This window comes from Pholcus phalangioides, unplaced genomic scaffold, assembly GCF_987345545.1.
Source record: "Pholcus phalangioides strain wild (caught in Gottingen) unplaced genomic scaffold, Ppha-v1.0 ptg000041l_1, whole genome shotgun sequence".
Taxonomy (NCBI): Eukaryota; Metazoa; Arthropoda; class Arachnida; order Araneae; family Pholcidae; genus Pholcus; species Pholcus phalangioides.
Genome location: NW_028301627.1, coordinates 893,922 through 914,545, shown reverse-complemented (window position 1 = coordinate 914,545; position 20,624 = coordinate 893,922). Strand labels below are relative to the sequence as shown.

General features: G+C 46.1%; 1 protein-coding gene across 1 annotated transcript in view; it reads right to left on the bottom strand.

The window, feature by feature from the left end:
* LOC149065024 (uncharacterized) overlaps positions 1-20,624 on the bottom strand; it is an 83,473-nt gene that overhangs the window by 18,522 nt on the left and 44,327 nt on the right. The window contains exon 2 of the mRNA XM_089254372.1: positions 4,891-5,288. Coding sequence (XP_089110498.1) covers positions 4,891-5,288 — 398 coding nt within the window. The remainder of the gene's footprint in view (positions 1-4,890; positions 5,289-20,624) is intronic.

Below are 20,624 nucleotides of genomic sequence, written 5' to 3'. Positions count from 1 at the left end.
TCACACGTTCATGCACTTGGTCACACGTACAGTCACTTACTTGGACACTCATGCAATCATGTGCTTGGCCACTCATACAGTCATGCACTTGGCTACTCATACAGTCATATGCTTGGTCACTCACACAGTCATATGCTTGGTCACTCACACAATCATATGTTTGATCACTCATACAGTCATATGTTTGGTCACTCACACAGTCTCTTACTTGGTCACTCACACAGTCTCTTACTTGGTCACTCACACAGTCTCTTACTTGGTCACTCACACAGTCTCTTACTTGGTCACTCGCACAGCCTCTTACTTGGTCACTCACACAGTCTCTTACTTGGTCACTCGCACAGTCTCTTACTTGGTCACTCGCACAGCCTCTTACTTGGTCACTCACACAGTCTCTTACTTGGTCACTCATGCGGTTATGATGCGCTTGGTTACTCCCTTGGTGACTCATATGGTCTTTCATGTGGTCACTCACACGGTCAAGGCAGGAGAAGTGTCGGGGGCGAAAGTCCAACTCACTTTATTGTTCATACGGTCAAGGTCAAGGCAGGCGAAATGTCAGGGAAGGAGGCGAATGTCCAAATTACTTGATCACTCATATGGTCACTTATACAGCCGCTCACTTGGTCACTCACTTGATTACTCATGCGGTCATTCATTCGGTCAAGGCAGGTGAAATATCAGAGGCGAATGTCCAACTCACTTTATCATTCATACGATCACTTACTTGGTTACTCACTTGGTCCCTCATATGGTCAGGGCAAGCGAAATGTCAGGGTGAAATGTACGAGGAAGGGGGTAAATGACCAACTCATTTGTTCACTCATACGGTCAGTCCCATGGTCACTCACTCACTCATTCCCTTAGTCACTCACTTTGCCACTTTTGCTCATACGGTCACTGACTTAATCCCTCGTACGGTCAAAGCTGACGAAATTCTCGGGAGCGAAATGTCGGAGGCAAAGTTTCCGTAAACCCCTCTTTTACGGACAAGAGACAAAAAAAATATTTAGATGCCATCCCCTAACAGCGGATGACCATTTGCGAGCAAATTCCCTAAACGGGCCGCACCAAAATGAAGAGCCCGTTGTTTAAGAGCCGCAAAAAACAACAACAACAACAACAAGCTCCCGTTGTTTGTTCCCTCTCCAGGGCGCACCTAATACCAATTGTTTCCTCGAGGGCTATTATTCAACCGCAACAGCGAAAACCACTCCATTAAGGAAATTCCTTTCCCGTTTATACTGACTGACCACTTAAGGAATAAGAAACGGACTTTCATCCGTGGTGGTCACTTTTAGGACTATTTCCTCCCCCCTCCCCCGAGGGAGGTCCCCCGCTCATCGGCTCTGCAATTAGAAGAACCTCCTCATCGAATTTAACCGTTTGTTGTTGGGACTCTTTTGTTTTAATAATTCGCGATGCGGGACCCGGAAGTAGAGGGGGCCCCCCATTTGTATTCGTTATCTTTAACGGATGGTCACTGTTTTGGTGATACGTGGAGGGCTGTAAATATTAATCGCGACGGTGGTGCCATCTGTTTTGGATCGACTATAAAACACTTCGATTGCGTTGCGTTGTTTCTTTGGTTAGATGTGCGTCACGTTCCCCGGATGATGAATGATTTGATTTATTCGGTGGCTAATGTGTGTCGCAACGACGAATGTTTGGACATGTCCAAGCCGGGATTTGAAGTTGGGCCATTTGTTTATGGATTGTGTGATAAGCAGTGGCGTAGTTACAGGGACAGCGGCTCGGTGGGCTATGGCCCAGGGTGGCAAATTCGAGAAATGAACGGCCGAGAAAATTAGTAGAATGAAAGAAGGGCGGTGAAATTTGTGTAGCTCCACCATAAATTCGCCTTTGAGAAGGACCAGGTTGGTGAGTGACCATACTGTTTTATCTAGAGAGCTGCTGGTAAGCATGTGAGTGAACAAGAGCGTGCAAGCGCGTGGATGACTAAAAGAGTGACCTAAAGCCTGTGCAAGCATGTGAATGGCCCAAAGCGTGATCTAGAAAGCGAGGGGCCAGGTCAGTGGGAAACCAAACGAGTGACCAAGAGACAGGGGCCGTCTTAAGAGCATCATGGGTGTCCCTCCGGGCCTAATGATTTTTCTGAGACCCTACCAGGCCAATTCTCGAGAATTTCAACCAGATCCCATTTTTTGTGGGCAGTTCTCTTCTTTTGAGGCCTCCGGGCCCATGCCCGGCACTGCCTAGAGCGCGTACACGTATATGAATTACCTAAAGAGTGGTCTCGAGAGTGTGTGAGTATGGGAGTAACCAAAAGAATGACTCAGAAAGCAACGGAATAGGTCAGTGATCCACCAAAAGCTTGACTCTGAGCTCATGTGGCAAGCATGTGAATGACCAAAAGAGTGATCTAGACAGCATAGTCAGAAATGTAAATGATCAAAATAGTGATCTAGATTCTAGGACAGTGTTTACCAAAGTTGGCAATATCGCCCCCTGGTGGGCGATGGAATGATCCGGGGGGGGGGGCGATGAAAGCTACGGTTACAACATGGGAGCCCATGGGATAATTTGAGTTGAGGGGCGATGAGAGAGGAAAAAATTTCTGAAGAAGGTGGCGATGGAATGAAAAGTTCGGGAAACTATGTTCTATCGCCCACCAGGAGGCGATATTGCCCACACTTTGGGAAATCGCCGATCTAGGACGTGGGCAAGCATAGAACTGACCAAAAAGAGTGACCTAGCGTGTGTGTGCACTTACGTGAGTGACCAAAAGTTTGGCGAAGATAGTGTGTGATAATGGGAGAGACCAAAATAGTACGCAAGCATGGGAGTGATTGACAGAGTGACTTAGAGGGACAGACGTGTTTACAGGAGTGTGGGGGCAAGCGGGTTTTAAAAAAGGGGGTGTCGAATTCGAGAGATGAGTGTTCAAGAAAGAAAATTAGACAAGAATAGGAGAAGGGCGGCAAAATTCGTGTAGTGCCCGCGGGCGGAAAAATCGTGAATCCGCCTCTTGTGAATGAACCTGCAAGAGTAAGAATCGACTTGGGTAGGACACGCCACGCGAATTCCTGTTTTTTACCCAGCGGTGAAGCGGTCTTGAGAACCAGAGTTCAGCGATCACGCATCAAACACCCCTCTACAGGTGTCTTCAGTGCCATTTTTGGCACCCCTGTACTGCGCCAAGGCAAAACTAAACTGACAAGTGAAGGATCCCAACGTGTCCTCAAAAAATTATGCAAAAAATTTCAGTACATTCGTCTCACCCAGAAACACGTAACAAAGGAAAAAATTAGCAGCGGGATGGAATTATCAAAGCCACAATAAATTATTAAAAATCATAACAGGTGGCTACTCATCGCCTCTCGCGCTTCTTGGCGATATCTATTTTTTTTTTTTTAATTTATTTTTTCACTTTCTTTTCCTTTCTTTCCCCTCTCTTTGTTTGTGCTGTACATGATCATGTGTTGTTTGAATGACATCACTCAAACACTCTAGGGTTGCAGGATTATTAAATTCGTTCTTGGCTTCTATTGGCGTTCAAAATATTAATATTTATTTCATTTTTATTGATTGACTCACATTTAAATGATCAGAATCAGTGGTGATTTTTGTCACTACTTTTTGAAGACGTCACCTTGGAACCCTTTCATTGGCTGGGAGAGCAATAATGAAACGACTTGGCGACGAAAGAAGCTTTCAAAAATACCCTCTTTCCTAGGTTTACGGAAATTTCGCCTGCCAAGACTGTGTGAATAATCAAGTGAGTAGAAGAGTGACCATGTGAGTGACCAGATGAGTGGGTGCAAGACTGCATGAGAGACAAATCGAAGGGGGTGACTGACCGTATGAGCGAACAAATGAGTGTCACAATATGTGAGCATGTGAGAAACCAAGTAAGTGTGGTGACTCATACGCTCAATAACTTGATTACTCCCTTGGTCTCTTATACGGTCATGCACTTCATCACTCATGAGGTCATGCAATTGGTCACACAGTCACTCGTACGGTCATTCACTCCTATAGTCACTCGCTTAGTCATTCATTCATATGGTCATTTAGTCGACCGTACAATCACTCGCACTTATTCATACAGTCAATCATTCGGTCCCTTATACGATCACTCACTTGGTGACTCATACGGCTACTCACTCACTCTCTTATACAGTCAATAACACAGTTACTTGGTCACTCATACAGTCACTCACTCATGCGGCCACTCAACCACTTATATGGTCACTCATACGGTCACTTAACCAATCACTTGGTCACTTACACATTCAGTCACTTGCGTGGTCACTCACTCGGTCAGGGCAGGTGAAATTTCCGACGGCGAAGTGTGCAGGGGGCGAAACGCCCAATGTCGGTTTCCTAAGGACTTCCCGAAGACCAATCTGCATGAGCTTATGACGCCCTACCCACTAAGCGACTGTGAATATTCTGTAGCGTAAGTGATCTGAGAATCTGCCGCGGGACACTCAAGTGCTCTATAACTGTGGCACGGGTCACTTAAGCGGCCTGAAAATGTACCACGGTTCACTAAGTACTCTGAAACTGTCACATGGGTCACTTTGAGTGATCTTTAAATATGGCTCGGGTCTCTTAAATGACTAGGGAATGTGCCGTGGGTCACTCAAGTGCTCTGGAGCTGTGCTGTAGTGATCAGTAAATATACCGCGGGCCAGTTAAGTGATCTGGGAATGTGCCGCGGGTCACTTTAGAACCTGAACCTAAGTTCACTTAAGTGAACTAAAAATGCGCTGCGGTTCACTAAGTACTCTGAACAGATGCCGCTTGGTTCAAAAGTTTGGTTCGAAGTCGCGTTCAGCATCTGATGGCCCCGAGAGCCACATTTAGCCCACGGGCCCTGGATTGAGCGAGATGTTTATTCTCTACAGATGATGTCACACTCACCTGCACTCTGGACTCGATGAGATCCAGCCTCATTGCGAGGGCCTCTCTCATGAACACGTCCGGGTAGTGAGATGCTTCGAAGGCCTTTTCCAGTTCCTCCAACTGCCAGCCGTTGAAGTTGGTCCTGGTCCGTCGCCTCTTGGAGCTGCCGGACAAGCCGCTGTCGCCGACGTCCAAGTCGTCGTCTTCGACGCTCGACCTCCTCGACGACGGCGCTGGAGAGGTCGACGACATGGTCGTCGTCGGTACCAGCCTGTTGCCCATGTCGACCGCCGTCGCCGCGTGCCTGTGGTTGCCATTGTTGCTGCTGTCCAGTTGATGCTCGACGTCTTTCCTCGGGTGGTGATGATTATGGTGAGTTTGTGGTCGGGTCGTCGTCGAGCCTCCTCCATGGGAAGCTTTTGAAGGAGCAAACAAAAAAATTAATCAATTTCTTAATTTTAGATTACAACAATAGAAATTATCCATCATAATTAGCTAATTGGCATCTCAAGTACATTCGAAACCCAATTTAAATTTTTAGATTATGCAATTATCATCCTTATACAGGGTGTCCAGTAAGTCCTAATCTCATCAACTGTTCGCTGTAGAGGTTCCAGAATCACTCTGTACCCAGCACAGATTTGAGAGTGTGTCATGAAAAGAATTTTAATTCTTACAAGGTGCGTGCCATAAGTAATGAGACCAATTTTTTCCAGACGCGACTATACACCGCAGCGCCCTCTAACCTGCTGGGCTAGGTGGAGGGGGGGTGGTAGCTTCATAACGCACCCATTTTCTCAGTCAGCTCCAGTGATGGTAGCTCGTGGGAAAAATTGGCCAAAATTTATCCACATGGGAAATTTCTTGGCGTTTGTGGGAAATTTTGAGAGGTCATCAAACAAAAGAATTTTTGTTGGAAAAAAATATATAAATACAAAACACCACCACACACAAATGCTTTTCTAGTGTAAAATAATTGATTACATATTTCCACCAATAGATGGCAGCACAAATTTGGGAATGTGTGGGGAAAATTTAGTCAAAAGGGAAATTTTGCTTGACGATGTTACCATCACTGGTCGGCTCCGAGCTGCCGGAAATAGTCCCATTTTGAGCTTAATGTAAGACGGCGCGATGGATCGTTCTATGGAGCAACGTTACGCTATCAAATTTTGCGTTAAACTTGGGAAGTCCGCCACCGAAACGTTTCTATTAATTTTGGGAGTGATATCTTGTCCAAATCACAAGTTCTCACCGATGGCACAAGTCATTCAAGGAGGGCCGAGAGGATGTCGCTGACGAACCCCGCAGTGGACGTCCATCAACCTCCCGAATCGACGAAAAATGTGACGCGTCCAGGATCAAAACCATGCTCATTGCCTTCTTTGATGTCAGAGGCATTGCTCACCACGAATTTGTACCTACCGAGACCACTGTGAATGCAGCTTTTTACTTGGAAGTGCTGAAAAGGAGGGTCGTGCGCTGAAACTTCATCGCGATAACGCGCCAAGCCATCCATTGTCCAGCTCCCACATATCAGTTCGATTGTCGGTATCGGTCTTCAGTAGTGAATCGGTCTAGTATCGGTCCGCCGTTGTCTAGGCCGCAAGTTGTAAATCATCGCCTGGCTGCCGCTCTCTCGCGAGGGCGGGTGCGTGACGTCAGTAACTCCTCTCAGTCTTGGCCGCAAATCGTACTGTCTCACCTGACTGCTGCACTCCCTTGATGGCACATACGTCGGGTCGGTGCCTCCTCTCGGTTCACGTGCTCCTCTGGTTTTGTCGTGCATATGGTGAACGTTCTGCTCCAGAAACCTGACAAGACCTATGAGGCGGTGAAAGTTCGTAGGACTACGAAGAGTCCTTATCTTCCAGGCTAAGGTATAAGACTCTGGCATCTTACCAAAGTGGAACTGAGCCGTCATTGGACACTGCGTTGCATAGTGCCAGAGAGATCCAGAAGCTCCACAATTACAAGCAGAGTGAGTTGAGCGCTTAAACCGTTCGAAATAGACCGGAAATGGACCGTGCTCTGTTACCACTATTATCTTTCCTCTGGGCCAAACATAATGGTGCCAACGGACCCGTCGTTGGACTTTATATGCGTCTTTGGCCGCATTAGAATTCCAACTACATTGCCACGTCTTCAACAGATCCTCACGCAATAAGCGTTGACCAAAGCTCCTTGGCCATGGGTGTTCACCTGGAGTTTGAAGATTAACGGCTTCCTTAGCAAGTTGGTCAGCTTGCTCGTTGCCAGCTACTCCAGAGTGCGCCTTCACCCAGGCCAACCGTATTCTTGGATTTCCACACAGGATGCGACGAATCTCTCTGACGTTGTAATACGGTGAACGTGGATTTTTTATGGCCCACAGACTTGATGCACTGTTTGAAAATATGAGCACTGGATGCTGTTCGGATTGCGCTCATTGAACTACATGTAAAATTGCATATACCTCAGCCTGGAAGACACTGGTCTCAGTAGCAAGCCTTCTCATCCAAGATACTTCACGAGAGCCATCCTGCCGCAAAACCACGAATGCACTACCGGTTCCTTCTGGAGTCTTTGAACCATCCGTAAAAACTAGTCTTGTATCGGACGCTATCACAAGATTACTATTGGACAGTATTATCTGGTTTACCGCTATGTCCATACTTGGGTGCTGAGGCTAGGTCTTGAGCGTCTTTTCGAAGTCTGCAACTCGCAGTCGTCTAGCTGCCACCACAATATCCTCGTCGAGGTGAAGCAGTCGTGTTCTGCGCGCCTCGTAATCAAGAAAACTACTGAGAGGTGGATTCCCAGTTGCCACATATAAGATGGCGTTGGCCGTGGTGACGTATGCCCCTGAAACATAAAGCAGAAATGGTCTCTGGGCGATATCCAGACCTCTTCTTTGCCTCTGCGTAGGATCCCGATACCAAGAAGCGCATCCATAAGATAATTGCTGCTGCACCACCGACTTGTAGAGCATATTCCGGAAATTCCGTCGGAGGCCCCCACCGTGGTCCGGCAACTCTTCGCAGCAACTGCAGAGTCTCGTGAACTTTGTCAATCTGTTTCATCAAGTGTGGCATAAAGTTAAGCCGGCTATCTATATGTACTCCTAGATACTTTATTTGCTTCGAAGGCCAATTGCGGGTATTGTTGATTATAATGCGCGGTGTATTTTTCTTAGGATGGGGCCAAAGAAACTTCGTCTTCTCGGCCCCCATCTCAAGATGGTTCTCATTAAGCCATCTAGTCAGTTGGTTGAACGTCATCTGAGATTCAGTAGTGATGTCGTCGTGATTAGCACCAGAAATCACAAAAGCTTGAATATGGATGTGCTGTCCCCAATCAATGGTCTCATTACTCATGGAACGCACCCTGTATACGGTCCTGCTGCCCTCTAACTTCTGATTTGGGAGTTGCTGCCCTGAGGCTAACGAAAAAGAAAAAAAATTTCAGGTTTCTAAAGTGCAATATTCGCGGAGATATTTTTGAACTTTCAGAAAAGACAGCATAAATGAGGGAAAGAAGCGCTGTCTGTTAGTTTGTGCCTCCATATGCTGAGCCCATGGCCCTCGGACCAAATGTGGTCCCCGGGATCATCTGTTGCGTCCGGTGAACTCGTGCCTAATTTTGTAGAAATGAACCGAGTGGCCCATTTGCAGATGACTTAAGATGACCCGCGGATGATTTCCGGATCACTTAAGTGACTCGCAGTGCAGTTCCACATCACTTGAATGGCCCGCGGCACTACGCTGGAGCCTATAAGTGACCCGCGCCACATTTACAGATCCCAAAAGTGAGTCCTCGTGGTGTAGTTCCACATCATTCAAGTAAGTGACTCGCGACACAGTTCCAGATCACTAAAGTTTCCGTGACATATTTACAAATCACTCAAGAGACCCGCGGAGTTTTTCAGATCACTTAAGTGGCCTGCAGTTACCGCCCTCACATCTTGGAGCCGTCTCCACGTTGAGATCTTTCACGGGCCCACCCTGTAATTAATTCATAGTGTAAAATCAAAAATAATAAGATTAGTCTCGGGCTCTTGGGCTGGAGCCTGGAGCCCTATCAGAACTATACTTGGAGGAGGAGGGCATGCCTGCGACACGGCCCGGGGGTCACAAGAGAAAAGGGGCCTCACAAAAATGAGATCTGATAGAAATTTTCAAGAATTTGCCTGGTAAGGCCTCGGAAAACTCATTTGGACCGGGGAGGGGGGGCCCCATGATGCTCTTAAGACCGTCCTGGCCTGAGGTGCCGTTCCAGATCACTTTAGTAGCCCGCGACGTTTTCAAACCAATGAAGTGACCCGCAGTAGACCCAAAGGTTGAGCGCCCTTGGTTTATGCTGTTCTTTCCTAACTTTTATCAGATTTTTCAATTGAAATAAATATCTCAGCGAATATTGCACTTGGAAATATGGATTTTCTTTTAGCCTCAGGAAAAAACAGGGCCACAACTTTCTTATTGAAAGTTAGAGGAGAACGGGGGGGGGGGTCGTATAAAAATTTAGATTTTTTTTTATTTCATGACACACTGTATTTTCACTCTCGAAACTGGTACGGAGTGATTTTTGAATACACTCATTGCCATAAAAATTTGCGCACCAAGAAATAATTGTGGGATAGAAACGAAAGTTGGCCTGAAGGTACATGTCGGGCAGATATGCAAATGATTAGAAATGCAGCGTGATTGCGCATTGCGTAATGCCACTAGAGGGCGTTGAACTTCGTTCTCCTTGGAGTATAAAACAGGTAAGCAGAGCTTGCTGGAGTGTATTTAATCGTTTGCAAAGGAAATGCTGAGGTAGACATGCCGTTACGCCGCCGTCGAAGACCATATGAGCAGTTGTCAGAGTTCGATAGGGGAAGAATCATCGGGATGATGGAAGCTCGGAGAGTAGCTCGTCAACTAGGCCGTTCTGATTTTACTGTGAGGAGGTGTTGGGACTCAGTGGACAGAAGAGACGTCATTTACACGGCGACCAGGTTCAGGACACCCTCGACAGACCAATCGTCGAGAAGACCGTCACATCATCCGAAACGCACGCGTAGAGCTAACTGCCTCATTGGCCGCAATCCAGACACAGGCAGCAGCTTCACCACGGGCCCCTGCGTCTTCCCGAACCATCGCAAGGCGCCTGGCTGAAGGACATCTGGTATCGCGGCGCCCATTACGTGTGCTGCCAATGACACCCACCCACCAACGCCTCAGTTTGGAGTGGTGTCGAGCACGACGGGATTGGACTGCAACGGAATGGAACCAGGTCGTCTTCAGCGACGAATCGAGATTCAACTTGAGCAGTGATGACAATCGTGTTCGTGTGTGGAGGCCCCGTGGTGAACGCTTCAATCCTGCCTTCGCTTTACAGCGACACACCGCTCCCACAGCTGGTGTCATGGTATGGGGTGCCATTGCTTACGATACACGGTCACCCCTAATATTGATCCATGGCACAATGACAGCCCAGCGATACGTCCATAACATCCTTCAGCCACATGTGTTGCCACTCGTGGCAGGACTCCCAGGAGCCATTTTTCAACAAGACAATGTTAGGCCACACACAGCAAGGATGTCACAAGACTGCCTCCGCCACATTATCACCCTTCCCTGGCCTGCTCTATCCCCAGATTTGTCACCAATCAATCATATCTGGGATCATTTGGGACGGCAAGTTGGACAGCCTACGAGGTTGGTCGAACTAGAGGCGCATTTACAGCAACTGTGGAACGAGATGTCTCAGGACATCATACGCAACTTGTATGCCTCAATGCCCGCTCGTATCGCATCGTGCATTCGCGCTAGAGGGGGTCCAACAGAGTACTAAAACTTCTGTTTATCTGTACTTTTTTCTGCAATAAATGATCCTTTTTCTTGGATTTTCTAATCACTTACTTATATCAAAGTAGTACTTGCATGTGTAAAATTTCGTTTCATTTTGACGACTTCTCCTGGGTGCGCAAATTTTTATGGCAATGAGTGTATATTTTGAGAATTTTTCAAACTGAAACCCTTCCTCTTCAATGAACGGTTGATGCGTGTCCGGAAAATTCACCGCCAGCAATTCACCGACAACAATTCACCGCCGGAAAATTCACCGACCAACAATTCACCGCTAGGAAAATTCACCGACCAACAATTCATCGACCAACAATTCACCGCTAGGAAAATTCAACGACAGACAATTCACCGCCATGCAATTCACCACTAGGAAAATTCACCGCTAGGAAAATTCACCGACCCACAATTCACCGACAACAGTTTTAGTGCGAGTCAGTTAGCGAGGGAGTGAGCGATTGAGTTACTGAGTGAGTGAGTGACCCAGTGATTGAGCGAGTGATCGAGTGAGTAAGTGATTGAGCGAGTGACCGAGTCAGTGATTGAGTGACCAAGTGAGTAAGTAATTGAGCGAGTGACCGAGTCAGTGATTGAGTGACCGAATAAGTGATTGAGCGAGTGACCGAGTGAGTGATTGAGTGACTGAGTCAGTGATTGAGCGAGTGACCGAGTCAGTGATTGAGTGACTGAGTCAGTGATTGAACGAGTGACCGAGTCAGTGATTGAGTGACTGAGTCAGTGATTGAACGAGTGACCGAGTCAGTGATTGAGTGACCAAGTGAGTAAGTGATTGAGCGAGTAAGTGATTGAGCGAGTGACCGAGTGAGTCAGTGATTGAGTGACCAAGTGAGTAAGTAATTGAGCGAGTGACCGAGTCAGTGATTGAGTGACCGAGTGAGTAAGTGATTGAGCGACCGAGTGAGTAAGTGATTGAGCGACCGAGTGAGTAAGTGATTGAGCGAGTGACCGAGTAAGTGATTGAGCGAATGACCGAGTCAGTGATTGAGTGACTGAGTCAGTGATTGAGCGAGTGACCGAGTCAGTGATTGAGTGACTGAGTCAGTGATTGAACGAGTGACCGAGTCAGTGATTGAGTGACCAAGTGAGTAAGTAATTGAGCGAGTGACCGAGTCAGTGGTTGAGTGACCGAGTGAGTAAGTGATTGAGTAACTGAGTCAGTGATTGAGTGACTAAGTCAGTGATTGAACGAGTGACCGAGTCAGTGATTGAGTGACCAAGTGAGTCAGTGATTGAGTGACCAAGTGAGTAAGTAATTGAGCGAGTGACCGAGTCAGTGATTGAGTGACTGAGTCAGTGATTGAGCGAGTGACCGAGTCAGTGATTGAGTGACCAAGTGAGTCAGTGATTGAGTGACCGAGAGAGTGAGTGACCCAGTGATTGAGTGAGTGACCCAGTAGTGACTGAGTCAGTGATTGAGCGAGTGACCGAGTCAGTGATTGAGTGACCGAGTGAGTAAGTGATTGAGCGAGTGACAGAGTGATTAAGTGATTGAGCGAGTGACCGAGTGAGTAGAGGATTGAGCGAGTGATCGAGTAAGTAATTGAGCGAGTGACCGAGTCAGTGATTGAGTGACCGAGTCAGTGGTTGAGTGAGTGACCCAGTGAGTAAGTGATTGAGCGGGTGAGTGAGTGACCCAGTAAGTGATTGAGCGGGTGAGTGAGTGACCCAGTAGTGACTGAGTGACCGAGTGAGTAAGTGATTCAGCGGGTGAGTGAGTGACCCAGTAGTGACCGAGTGAGTGATTGAGCGAGTGATCGAGTCAGTGATTGAGCGAGCGAGTAAATTGGTTAGTGAGTGAGGGAGGGAGTGAGTGAATTGGTTAGTTAGTTAATTTTTTTAACGTAGTAGTGTCACAAATGATTAAAAAATCCGATTGTTCCGAAAACATATCCCTTCTCAATGAGTCTATATTACAATATTGATCTAATGTCATATTTATAGCTTCAGCTGTTTCGGCTCGGCATGATTTCAACGTTGATCCCCACTCTTATGACGCCCTTAGGTTATCGAATATGGAAAAACCATTTCTTAGTGAGTAGTGAGTCTTTACGTCGTGAAAAAAACTATTCACAAAATTTGATATATTTACAGCTTCAGCGGTTTTGGCTCGGCGATGAAGAATCAGGCATGACATGTTAGTTTATATACAGTACTAGGGGGCTCTGCCCCCCCCCCTGCCATCTGTCAAACCCCACCCCCCCCTTTTCTATTCACAACATATCTTATTTATTTCGTCCCACTTCATCAGCGTGCTATGGAAAGGGACACGTGAAAGCACCAGCTTACTGAAGAAGCGAATTTTATAATAATAAAGCAACAAAAAACAAATGTGATTTATCAAGTAACCCCAGAAAACTTCCCCATGGGGGTCCCAAACACCGATTCGTTGAATTTTAGTGGGGGGGGGGGGTGGCCCTGACTGGATTTATCTCGGGCTACCGATTTGTTGCAAATTTTACAATGTTAAACAACAAAAACCAATGAGATTCATCCAGGGACACCCGAAATGAAACCTATCAACTTTTCCATGGGGCCCCGACCTAAAGGATTGTCGGACATACCCCCTGTGAGTGGCCACGAAAATTTTTAATTTTTATCAATTTTAAAACGAATAAAATCCAGGGCCCACATCCAGTAACGGGGACCCCATACGCAGATTTTTAGTGGGACACACAGACACTGGATTTATCTCGGGCTTGTGCTGTTGAAAATTCTACAATGTTAAACAACAGAAAAGAATGAGATTCATCCAGTGCCCCCAAAATGAAACGGGACCCCTGACTCGGAAGCTAATCGGGCGTCCCCTGTGAAGGCCACTGCAAATATTCATTTTACCAACGAATAAAATCCAGCCCCCCCCCCCCCCGCAATTACCCGTGACCGAATTCGGAAATTTTATGGGACCTGAGACTAGATATACATTGGGCTTCCGCTATCGCAAATTTGTCAATGTTAAACCAGCAAGAAAACAATGAGTTCCATCAAGGACCCCTGGAAATGGAACCTTTTAACTTCCCCATGAAGGTGTATGTGCAATCTCCCGGGTACCCCGACCCTGTATGTTGGGAGCACTGGTGATATATGTATATTTTACGTATACATACCTCTCGGCATGACCCCCACGATGGCAGGGCTGACAGGGGCCGGAACGTTTCTTATCCTTTGTGATATTTTCACACTATAAATTAAGCACAGAGGGGCCCGTGAAAACGCTGGTTTGGGGGCCCGCCATCTATTTCCGCTTAGGGGACCTGCTGTAGGATGTGGGAACCTCTGGGTACATGCACATAACTTGGTCCCGATATATTCAAATACAAATACAAATACCACGCCACAACAGGCAAATTGCCCAACGAGGTGGCTGACTTAAGAACATCATGGATCCCCGAGCCATTTTTTGGAGGCCCTACCTACTACTGCTACACCACACATGCACCCTCCCCCCCAACGAATGCGGGAATGTGCGTGTACGTGTAGTGCAACCTGACGTAAAGTTTGTTTCTGTGTAATGCTTGTTATGTGTAGTGCTGTCATCTGCCCCCAGTTTTTCTAACTATGAGTGAAGTGTTATGATTGAACGATTTATCGTTGTAGGACTGTTGCTCTCTGTGGCGAGACTTTTTACGGGGAGATCGGCTCGCATTTGCGCCTTGAAGTTGGGAACCACAGAAAACCAACTTCAGCCGACCACCACTGTGGGGTTCGAACCCGGATCCTCGCATCACGAGTCCGGCACTATAACCACTCGACCACCACAGCGGCAAGAGTTAAATGAAAACTTGATCCCAAAATCGTAACCGACTTCCGTAACACAAAAACGTAACAGATTTCCATCACTCAAAAAACGTCACCGACTCCCGTAATAAAAAAATCGTCACTAATTTCCGTTGCATAGGAAGTATATATATATACGTATATAGTAAATATAGAGTACATATACTAGATACGCACTAAGGCGGGATTCCTGAAAGTACATCACGTGAAATCGCGGGTAACAGCTAGTTCATCATAAAAAAAATCCATTGGTTACTGATGATCAGCGATTTTTTTTATAACATCAAAGTGATAACAGAAGATGATTTTAAGCATTTTTAATTCTGTATTTAATTAAATACTGTCTGTATTTTAATTCTGTAAGCATTTTTAATATCTTTTAATTCTGTTATTATCCCTTTTAACATTCCATTAGAAGTTTCTGAGTAAAACCGAGTTAATGGAATTTTGTTGAATATACTATCTTGTATTGGGCAACAGCAATTTGTAATTTATGCAAATACAAGGCCACAACAGGCAAAACGCCCAGCGAGGTGGCTGAGAAAAAGATGCCCACAATAAATATGGATGTCATATATTTCAAAAATACAGCAACCCAAATCCGTATCATCTGAATTTCTTCTCATAAAGTCATTATTTAAACTTTCCGCCATATCTTTAGGATATGGCACTTACTCACTCAATAGATCGCTCACTCACTTACGGACTGACTTACTCGCTTATTGAATCAGTAACTCACTCGCTCACTGACTCACTGAATCACTTACTCACCGGGTCACTCACTCAGTAACTCAATCGCTCATTCCCTCGCTAACTGACTCGCATAGAACTGTCGTCGGTGAATTTTCCGGCGGTGAATTGCATGGCGGTGAATTGTTGGTCGGTGAATTTTCCTAGCGGTGAATTGCATGGCGGTGAATTGTTGGTCGGTGAATTTTCCTACCGGTGAATTGCATGGCGGTGAATTGTTGGTCGATGAATTGTCGGTCGGTGAATTTTCCTAGCGGTGAATTGCATGGCGGTGAATTGTTGGTCGGTGAATTGTTTGTCGGTGAATTTTCCTAGCGGTGAATTGCATGGCGGTGAATTGTTGTCGGTGAATTTTCCGGCGGTGAATTGTTGGCGGTGAATTTTCCGTAAACCCGGTTGATGTAATAAATCGTCGAAGGGGGGGGGGGTCATCAACGCGCTTCCCACGGGCCACATTTTACCCTTGGAGCTTTGTTGTGGCCTGTTTATCATTTTACGAAAACGGGTGAAAACACTGAAAGACGACTAATTCTAGAATTGAGATAAATTTTGATAAAATAAAGGGTTGTGAGCGTTGGCACATTTTCAGATCACTTAAGTGATCTGGTGTGTTAGTGTGTGGAGATAACTCAAATGGCTCGTCCATTATTTTCAGATCCCCTCCCTTTGAGTGGTTCGAGATACACTTTTAGATCATCTGAGTAACTTGCGACACCATTCCAGTAAACTCAAAGAGTTCGCGACGCACTTCCAATAAACTCAAAGAGCAGCGACACATTTCCAGTAAACTCAAAGAGCTCGCGACACACTTCAATCAACTCAAAGAGCTCACGACACACTTCCAGTTAACTCAAAGAGCTCGCGATACACTTCCAGAATTACTCAAGTGGCTCGAGGCACACTTCCAGAATTACTCAAGTGGCTCGAGGCACACTTCCAGAATTACTCAAGTGGCTCGAGGCACACTTCCAGAATTACTCAAGTGGCTCGAGGCACACTTCCAGACTTACTCAAGTGGCTCGAGGCACACTTTTAGATCACCTGAGTAACCCGCGACACAATTCCAGATAACTGAAGTGGCTCGCGGGCACATTTCCAGAATAACTCAAGTGTTGTGAACTTTAACCCGAGTCAGGTCTGGCTGTCCGTGTACGGCCTCGTTCAGCGCACAGGAGCTCTAAGGAAAGAGGATTCGTTGGCTTTGTAGTCTATTGGTCTGAAGCACTCGAACGGCAAGGGCGAGGACGTGAGTTCGATGCTCCACTAGGCCAGTTGAATTTTCTATCCTGGATTTACCTTCGCATCGGCCAGCTGTCGAAACCTTCATAACTCAAGTGGCTCGCGACACACTTCTAGATGGCTCCCGGCTTATTTCCAGAGTAACTCAAGTGGCCGGCAACAGGTTTCCAAACCAATGAAGTGGTCCGCGCTCTTCAAAAGATTGAGCCCTCGCCGTACAGCTTGTTGCTCATTTTCATGCTACACGCCGGTTTTATACCAACAACCAATTTTAATCCTGGTAGAGTCCCAACTCACCGCTGTTTTTTGCACGTGTAATAGTAGAGTGTGAATATATGGAATTATAATGATTTATGATTCATTATATAGTCCGATGGTGAGGAAATTTTCCCCCAGATCACAAATTTTTCACCAGATCACAAATTATTTCCCTTGCCGGTCCACGAAATCGTTCACTTAATTTCACCGGTCCGCTAGTAGAAAATTGTTAAAGAACATTTCTCTAGTTAGTTTTTATTATTATATTGGTGGTATCTAAAACATATGGTATTTCCAATGAAAACTGCTGTTCGCAGTCTTACAATGGTGATTGCAGCTCACGGTCTTACACTGGTGATTGCAGCTCACGGTCTTACTTACAATGGTGATTGCTGTTCAGTCTTACAACGGTGATTGCAGTTCACAGTCTTATAATGATGATTACAGTCTCCGATCTTTTCAAATAAAATTGCGATTTCGAGTTGTTTTCAATAGAAACTTCAATTTAAGTGATCTGCCCAAGGGAAACTTCAGTGGATAAAAAATACAATGTGAAAAACTAACAATAAAGCCTAACAATGTGAGTGTGTTTATCTGTGTTGTGTGTTCTTTTCGATTAGAACTTCACAATGTTTTAATTTTTTTGCAATTTAAGATATTTTTCAATAGTCTGTTTATGCATATACACTGAAGAGCCAAAAAAACTGGTCCACCTGCCTAATATCGTGTAGGGCCCCCGCGAGCCCGCAGAAGTGCCGCAACACGACGTGGCATGGACTCGACTAATGTCTGAAGTAGTGCTGGAGGTAATTGACACCATGAATCCTGCAGGGCTGTAAATAAATCCGTAGGAGTAAGAGGGGGGGGGAGATCTCTTCTGAACAGCACGTTGCAAGGCATCCCAGATATGTTCAATAATGTTCATGTCTGGGGATCTTGGTGGCCAGCGGAAGTGTCTAAAGTCAGAAGAGTGTTCCTGTAGACACTTTGTAGCAATTCTGGACGTGTGGGGTGTCGCATTGTCCTACTGAAATTGTCCAAGTCCGTCGGAATGGGTGCAGGACATGATTGGACATGAATGGGTGCAGGTGATCAGACAGGATGCTTACGTACCTGTCACCTACTACTACTTCACCAAACACCAACTCTGGCCATATCGCTATATTGCAGTTCACTGCCATTAGTGAGATGGGTTGGAAGTGAAGGCGCTGTCTATCGGTGGTCGCCTCGGGTACGTTAGGGAAAATATCTTATCTATATCCTCCCTTGGGTTCGAACCCGGGACCCTGACAACAACCTTCACGATGGTAGACAAGCATCTTACCACCATGCCACTCAGGCACCCGTACCTGTCACCTGTCAGAAACGTATCTAGACATATCAGGGGTCCCATATCACGCCAACTGCACACGCCCCATACCATCACAGAGCCTCCACCAGCTTGAACAGTCAGTCCCCTGTAGACATGTAGGGTCCATGGATTCATGAGGTTGTCTCCATACCCGTACACGTCCATCAGCTCGAAGCAATTGTAACCGAGACTCGTCAGACCATGCAACGTGTTTCCAGTCCTCAACAGTCCAATGTCGGTGTTGTTGGGGCCAGGTGAGGCGTAAAGCTTTGTGTCGTGCAGTCATCAAGGGTACACGAGTGGGCCTTCGGCTCCGAAAGCCCACATCGATGATGTTTCGTTGAATGGTTCGCACGCTGACACTTGTTGATGGCCCAGCATTGAAATCTGCAGCAATTTGCGGAAGGGTTGCACGTCTGTCACGTTTAATGATTCTCGTCAGTCCCGTTCTTGCATGAACTTTTTCCGGCCGCAGCGATGTCGTAGATTTAATTTTTTACCGGATTCCCGATATTCACGGTACACTCGTGAAATGGTCGTCAAATTTCATCGCTACCTCGGAGATGCCATGTCCCATCTCTCGTGCGCCGACTATAACACCACGTTCAAACTCACTTAAATCTCGATGACCTGCCATTGTAGCAGCAGTAACCGATCTAACAACTATGCCAGACACTTGTTGTGTTATATAGGCGTTGCCGACCGCAGCGCCGTACTCTGATTGGTTCCATATCTCTATATTTGCATACGCATGCCTATACCAGTTCTTTTGGCTCTTCAGTTTATATTTATAGTAGGAAAAAATACAAGAGAAATGAGGAAAGTGGTGTAATTATTGTATTTTTCCTGTAATATATAGTTTTCCTCGTGCTTCCTTGAGCTCATAATCTGAAGCTCTGTATATATTTTTTTCTAATATTGTATTTTTTAACGTTTTTTCATCGTCTTTTTTTTCGTCCAACATGTTTTTGAGAAGGCAGGCGTCGGGGAACAAGGGTTGGCATTTTTAATGCAATTAGGCACAGCCACCCTTCAGAAGCGCCTACGCTTTTCGAACCATGCATAGGGTTCCCCATGATGACGACCCACAGCATAGGTTCTACACTGCTCAAAACAATTAGGGGAGCACATGGTTTTAACAAAATTACGCAAAGATGTATACCGATAAGTAACATAAAATGAATCATCCATAATTTAAAGCCTAGCAGGAAACGGAAGAAGAAAACTTCATATGCAAATCAAAGTTCATGACGTCAAAAAGGAGATAAGGGCAGAAATCGGGATGTTGCAGAAACGTCTGTTTTACTGTGAAATTCGATTGCGCAGTATTTTTTTTTGAGACAAGGTGACTTGAGGATGTCTCAACAACGTGATCTACCGGAATCCATGGCATGGCGTGTTATAGGCAGACTGGAATCCGGGCAAACACAACGTAGTGTCGTGGACGCTGTTGGAGTCGCCAGAAGTGTTGTTGCAAGGCTGTGGAATCGATTCCAAGAAACAGGAAATGTTAGACGTCGACCAGGGCAAGGTCGGCCACGCGCCACTACAGCAACTGATGACCGGTATGTACGGTTAAAAGCCCGTCGAACCAGAACAGAGAATGCTACGCAGCTGCAAAGACGGTTGCTCTTGGCAACAGGACGAAGGGTGTCCAGCTAAACAGTACGTAATCGGCTTCGTGAGGGAGGGCTCTATGCACGTAGGCCAATGGTCTGCATTCCGTTGACCCCACGCCACCGTGCGGCCCGAAGAAGATGGGCTGCTGAACATCGAGATTGGGAGCAACGTGATTGGAGCCAAGTGCTGTTTACAGACGAGTCCCGATTCAGTCTGGAGTGTGACATCCGACGTGTTCTGGTATGGAGGGACAGGGGCACTCGAAATAACCCCGCATTCGTTCGTGAAAGGTCATAATACAGACGAGCTGGTTGGATGGTATGGGGGTGGAATCAGCATAGGCGGACGTACGGACCTGCATATCATTCGGAATGGCACTTTGACGGCCCGAAGGTATGCAGACGAGATACTGCGACCTCATGTCATCCCTTACGCTGGAGCCATTGGAGATTCCTTTGTTTTCCAGGATGATAATGCCCGACCGCATAGAGCTCAAAATAAATCAGTAAATAAAATAGATGAATAAAAAAAAGAGGTCTTCAAGGGTCCGAGATAGAAATTATATGCAAAAAGGGCAGAAATTATATACTGAAAAGGGCTCCACGAGTCAAAAAAAAGGTTGAGAATCGTTGCTCTAGACGGGCTTTTGTAATAGAAACTGCAGCTCCTCTGGTCTTTACTATGGAAACTACAATCGGTGGTCTTTTCAATGAAAACTAAAATCTGTGGGGTTTTTTCACCGGAATCTGTGGTCTTTTTCAACTTAAACTACAATCAGCGGGTTTTTTTTCAATGGAAACTATAATCTGTTGTCTATTCAACGGGAGATTCAACTAAGATCTATAATATTTTCGACAGAAACTACAATCTGCGGCATTTCAACGGAACCTACAATTAGCGCTATCTTAAAC